This window comes from Pseudoliparis swirei, chromosome 11, assembly GCF_029220125.1.
Source record: "Pseudoliparis swirei isolate HS2019 ecotype Mariana Trench chromosome 11, NWPU_hadal_v1, whole genome shotgun sequence".
Taxonomy (NCBI): domain Eukaryota; kingdom Metazoa; phylum Chordata; class Actinopteri; order Perciformes; family Liparidae; genus Pseudoliparis; species Pseudoliparis swirei.
The window spans coordinates 23,224,120-23,230,508 of NC_079398.1; the positions used below are offsets into that span (position 1 = coordinate 23,224,120).

Genomic DNA, 6,389 nt, shown 5'->3' on the forward strand with positions numbered 1-6,389 from the left:
GCCCTTACTTTACTTTAACTTTAATTACAGAGCATCGCCATCCAGCTGCAGATCAAGGAGAGCAGTCTGATGCACTGGAAACAGTCCGTCTGAGAGGACTCGATGTGGATTTATATTTCATTTGAACCGTTGACATGCAGGAAACTGAAGCTTGTTGTGGGCGTTTCAGGTACATGATCATGAGGGAGTGCTGGCACGCCGTGCCCTCACAGAGGCCGACCTTCAGACAGCTGGTAGAAGATCACGACCGGGTTCTATCGATGACCTCCACCGATGTAAGTCTCCCAGCACAGCGGCTGCTCACTCGCAACAGCCAAACACGAAACACATTACCTTCCGTTTCACCTTGGACCGCCGCAACTCCTCGCTTTATGAAGCGCGATCGCCCGACGAAAAAGGATGTTTATGAAAAAAATCGTATTGATGTTATGTGAAACACATTTCTGGAGTCAATTCCTTCAGATGGGTTAGCGACTCTTCAGTCGATCAGATCGCGAGCCCTTTCTATGCTAATGCTCTGCTAGCTGCGACGACCGGCAAACTAACAATGTGGGTTTTTGGGGGTTTTTTATTTCTATTTTAGTAGTGTTCAGAATCTCACATACACATATTTAAATTGTTCAGATTATTTGTATAAAAAGAAGAAAAAAACAAAAAAATTAACATATGCAAATAAAGAAACAAAAACAATAGCATAGTAACAAAACTATAAATAAATAAAGCAGGGAGAAATCATTTTCCATAGAGTAAAGAAATAGTCAGGCCATTTATCTGTGACATAGTTGCACCACTTTTGCCAGTGCTTAAGAAATGTTCAAATGTGTGTTTTTAACCACAAAGCCACACATTATATTACGTTGGATGGATTAATGTCAAGTTCAAGATGAGTCATTCAAACTATTTTACCAGAAGTGAAAAGGGAGCGATTGGAGGAGTCGTTGGTGTTTTCCTCTCACGGCTTTAAGCCTTTCAGCATTTGGTTGGAATTAGCCCCGCCCTCTCCGGTCACTTCTGGTCTAAAAAAAAACAAGACGGCGACGGCCAAAAGGCCAAAATCAAGGCTTCCGCAAGCCGACGACAATCCACTTCTTATATAGAGTCTATCTTGTTTGCGTTGTTTGTGTTAAAATCAACGATGACACTGGAACCGTCGCCTTGAACACATCAACACTATTTGCAATGTCAAAGAAACATTCAATGCATGCAATAAAGAAAGAATACAATCCTAAAGTCTCTTTTAAAACATCTTCTGTTGAACTCATAAACATATTGAAAAATATATGCATCAAAGTGACAAGGCAGTAAAACTATCCAATTCTTCACCTATTTCCCGCAGAAGGGATTTGACTGTGGCGCCGGAGTCTAACCTTTGACCCCTCCTCTGACAGGAGTACCTGGACCTGGCGGTGCCCTTCGAGCAGTACTCGCCCACCGGCCAGGACTCCAACAGCACCTGCTCCTCGGGGGACGACTCGGTGTTCGCCCACGAGCCGCTGCCCGAGGAGCCCTGTCTTCCCAAACAGCCTCCCAGTAACGGCGTGGTTCGGACATAAGACCTGAGTGGGGGAGGGGAGGGGGGGGTGGCTGGACTTTGACCTCCTCTCCCAGTTTGAGATTCATAAAACACCTCTCAGTGACTCCTCAAGATATGGAAATGGCAACTCAGCATGCAGTGCTTCAGCTCGTCTTAAACTCCTCATCAAAATCCTCTTTGACTGAGTTGTCTTCCTCCTCCTCCTCCTCCTCAAGAGACTCTTGAAACGTTGAAGGATTTTTTTTTGCCGTTGAACCGTGTTCTTCTTTTCAGAAATGCAATTATATTTTTGTACTCGGGCCAGTCTTTTTGTTACGGACAATCTTTGGGGTGAAACCATTCCGTGCCTACTGGGATGAACGTGTGATTAAAAGAAAAACAAAATTTTAAAAAAGGATACAAGAGGAGGGAATGCAGGGCATTGGTCAGCGGCTGGTTGGCGGTCCAGCAGGCGAGGACCTCGTATAGCATCCCTTCGTCTGCAGCCCGTAGACCGCGGGATGAACGCGTGACTCTGAGGAGGACGATGTGACAGGATACCAGCAACGCCAGAATCATCCTGATGATGGGACTCGTTCTTCCAAGACACTCAGTAACTTTCTTCCTCCAGAAGACGGTCCACGACAGACAGGATTACGTGAGCGTCACGTTTAAGCATCCCGAAAAAAAACGAGTTTTTTGATAATTATGGAACAAAATGTGTGAGGCGGAGTTTCAGGGCCATTCAGTAATTAGTACAAGATTCAGAGTGTTTTTGTTTTTGTTTTTTTTATGTATCTAGAAAATGATTTATTGTAAATATATAAATGCAAATATGTATCATATTGCTGTTCACAGCCATGTATGTACTTAAAAGACAAAAAATTACATTTTTTAAAGTATTGTTTTAGGATGGAAGCATTGCAATCTAGAAGACACTGTCATGGAAGTGTAAAACATTTAATCATTTAAAGTGATACAGAAAAGATTTATTTGATTATTAACATGTATATTTGTAAAGATATTTATAGACTTAACAAATGTGGTTCATAAGTTTGACAGGTCTAGTTTAGGATTTTAGTACTGTACGCAAATATTTTTATTTCAATTTTTTTGTAACTTATTTTACAGCAGAACTGCGACTCCTCCTTTGATCCATCTTCCTCTTTCTTTTCTTCTCTTTTCTCTTTTTACAGTAAAAAAAATCTATGAGAATGTATGACGGAATCGACGGTGATTTATTTTGAGAGCGAGCGATCGGACCGCCGGAGGTCGAGTCGTCCCGCTAAAGGGAAGCTGGACGTTTCCGCCGAGTTACATTTCTGGTTTTGAAAAGTTGACGTTTGCGATATCAAAGCAACGATTACATCTTGCTGGGCAAGAAATGAGCAGAGAGGCCTGTTAGGAGCACGTCGAGGCGGATTGAAGATCAACAACAACTCGCGGTGACGCATAAAGAGCCTTCAGAGAACCTCAGCATCCTCTTTAAGGGAATATACCTCCTCATTATATGGTTTCACTCTTCAGTCTGTACACAACTACATTTCCCAGCATGCATTTCAGTACTTATCAAATAAGATGCTTATACTTGCCATTTTTTTTAAAGCAAGTAGCGAGTGTTAGCAATAGATTTTTCAGAGCAAATGAACAAAATAGGAACATTTTACCAAAACTGCAATGCATTTTGGGGTTTGAAGTCACGAGAAACCACTCCTCCTGTACAACCGGGCATATTTGTTGAAGGTCAATGGCTCTGGTCTTGAAAGAAGGTCACAACATTCTGACGTGTACCGATTATATATGAGAATACATTGAAAACACACAACAGGAACCCATCAATTCAAAGTATATCCCCATCTTTTGGGGTTTTCTTAAAGCATTTGTTGGTGGATACTTTCTTTTAGAGGTCGCTCTGAAGGCTTCTAACTCATATTTTAACAGAATGGTTCCGGGGTCGATGCTTACAACTTTTGCGCGGTGTCAAAATGCCCTTGAGCAAGACGCTCGGATAAAAAACATGAGCTTGAAGGCAGATGTGTAAAGCTCTTTTGTCCTCATTTCTGCTCCTGAAAAACCTGCCAGACGCTGGAGATGTGATCGCTGCTCTATCGTATTATTACTGAAATGAAGGCACGCTGCGACTTACAAGTCACGCCGCCCACAAAATGAATATGTATTTCTATATATATATATTGGTTTGTTAAAGGAGCCTCTGAAGTCTGCGGTGGATCCTGAGCTTAGTTTGCGAAGAGAAAAGTGCCAAATGAGTCTTAAAATCTATTTCACAGACATCTCTGAATCAAAATGCTGCACTGGTGAATGTAGGCGGGCAGAGGTGACACGTGCAGTGAAGGATCATGGGATTTGCCAAATGGATATCTCCCCCTTTTTTTCTTTTCCTTCATGAATTGGTCTCTCCATCTGATCCTTAAAACAAAAGCAAAAAGGTTGAAATTCAAACTGTCTGTTTTCAGCAGTGATCAGAAACCTGAATGGAAACGGTGCAACGTCCTTATTCCAGTGTGTGAACTGCATTTAAATCGAGACATTTATTGTTACACCCCCGCCCCAAATATGAAAAGTACTTAAAAGAGTGAACATTTTATTTAATGCTATTGATACACTGGGAGATTGTGATGTTTTTTAGCACTAAATTATGTATTTGTTCAGTGTATGCACAGAAACAAGGCCTTTGTAAACGGTTACATCAAGTGATTGTTACCTTCGCATTGAAAATGAGGAAGGTTATGCTTTGATCACCGTGTATTTGTATGCGTGCGTGTTACTCGCATAAGTCAAAAAATATTAAACCGAATCACATGAAATTTGGTGGGATGATTTGTTATTATCCGGGAACCATTTGATTAGATTTTGTGATCGATCGGGTCAAAGGTCAAGGTCAAGGTCATGAAAAGGTCAACATCTTCTTTTTACCATAGCGGTCAATTTGTATCCAATTGGCATGCAACTAATGCCAAAATGTTCATAATTCAATGCCCAATCTTGTGATATGCGAAGGTATGCGCTCTACCGAGTGCCCGTTCTAGTTATTTCTGTTTTCAGTTTAGGTGTTGGCCCCGAATCTATGAAGTGCCTGGAATAATCTAGCAAACAAGAAGGAGATTAATTGATAAACTAATAATTGCTCAAATATATCTAAAACAATAAAAGAAGCAGTTCTCACGAGCAGCCGGCTGTTCTTCTTCTCTCGAGTGAACCGGACAGACAACAAGGCATTTGTTTTAGGGTGGATGGATCCAATGAAACGCTGTTTTGTTTTATTTATTCTTCCATGCTGCGTAAAAGCTTTCCCTGTGGTGAGAGTCGTTTTAGTCACAGCTACCTGCTTTTCATTGTTGTTTTTCATTAAAGAGCCAGAACACGGTGGTGATGATGTCATGTATGCTGATTCGCCCCATCAGACTTTGCTCCTGGTTTAATTATCCTTTCTTTTTATTTGGGATGCCCTTTTTTCTGCATCCTTGTTGATTCTTTCTCTCTGATTCTGACGGCCTTTGTCTCTTTTTTTTATTTATCACTTTTTAAAAGTATATGTTGTTCTTAACGCATGTGTTGTTCATGGCAGCAAGCGGAGTGCGCCGCTTACCGCACGCTCCAGAGCTGGATATTTATAATAGATAACAGAACGGCAACAAAGAGCAGAGTTTATTTACTTTCTTTCAGATTTTTAAGTTTTAGACCGATCTGCCAGTTTGCTGATACATTTGACGTCTAATGGAAATAATGCTTCTCCAAAACATCAACTTTTCTCAAGCTAAAAAAATACTGGCCTGTTTTTATGGCATGTATATTTAGGCAACCCAACGGGTTCTCAAGTCTAACTGCATTTTTCATTTTTATATTTTTATATTTGCAAAATATCGGAAATCATCTAATGTAGGTTTTTGGCACGGGAGACGTTCATATTTCTCTCTTGTAAGTACAGAATTAGCTTAAAAATCAGCAGTATTTGTGGTTTTCTTTCAGTATAGTAGAAGTACGTTTCCAATACACCAACAGGTACATCGATAATTCTGAACACTATATAATAAATTGTGCCAAATTGCCAAGATTTTAATAAAAAACAATGAAGAGCTTCAAGCTTCTGTTTTATTTCTCATAATTCAATACCCAATCTTGTGATATGCGAAGGTGTGCGCTCTACCGAGTGCCCATTCTAGTTTCATATTTAACACTATTCATATTAAATGTCATCTGCTCCAATGTAAAAGAATATCAGTGTTTGACCTTGAAGACGAGAGACAGATGTGCGCTGCTCAACAGATGTGAAACACAACAACTGCTTTTGAGAATGAACGTTGGCTTTGTGATTGAATAAATAACCAGCGGGGAGGGACTCCGTCTGTACAGTCACACATCCGCCTCGAACCAACTGTCGTCTCCACCCTGACGGACTTATTTATTATCTTTTCTGCAACAAAAGGAACATCCGGGTTGAAATGGGACTCAGGGGAGAGGATGGTGTCAGAGATACGTACTTTTCCTTCCAGCGATATCGAAACTTTACATAATTCTCATGTTTTTGTTTGTTTTATTTTACGTTCCCGGTTGGAAATGGTTAGTTTTCACGCAGTTTTTCCATCACACTTTCATTTCATCAGTCAGTTCCAACTCCGATGATGTTAGTCCAGATTAATTTACAGTTTTAAATATGCTTTTGCGTTGCTGATGTACACGAGTAGAGATTTATGTCACTGTGTGAGCTATATTATAAGAATTTTAGAGAGGAAATAATGTTCTTACACAGTATTTCTTTTTCTGATTGCATTCCACATCAGGCAATCTCATATTCGTCCTTTGATTTTCTTTGTTTTTCCAATCCCACATAATTTGTTTCTCCTCTCTCTGTATTCAT

The 6,389-nt window shown here is 40.4% G+C and overlaps 1 protein-coding gene across 3 annotated transcripts in view; it reads left to right on the forward strand.

The window, feature by feature from the left end:
• fgfr3 (fibroblast growth factor receptor 3) overlaps positions 1 to 5,614 on the forward strand; it is a 55,723-nt gene extending 50,109 nt beyond the window's left edge. For all 3 annotated transcript variants that reach the window (XM_056425994.1, XM_056425992.1, XM_056425993.1), the window contains exons 15-16: positions 170 to 275; positions 1,389 to 5,614. In XM_056425994.1, coding sequence (XP_056281969.1) covers positions 170 to 275; positions 1,389 to 1,553 — 271 coding nt within the window. In that variant the 3' untranslated portion in view covers positions 1,554 to 5,614. The remainder of the gene's footprint in view (positions 1 to 169; positions 276 to 1,388) is intronic.
• The last annotated feature ends 775 nt before the right edge of the window (positions 5,615 to 6,389 follow it).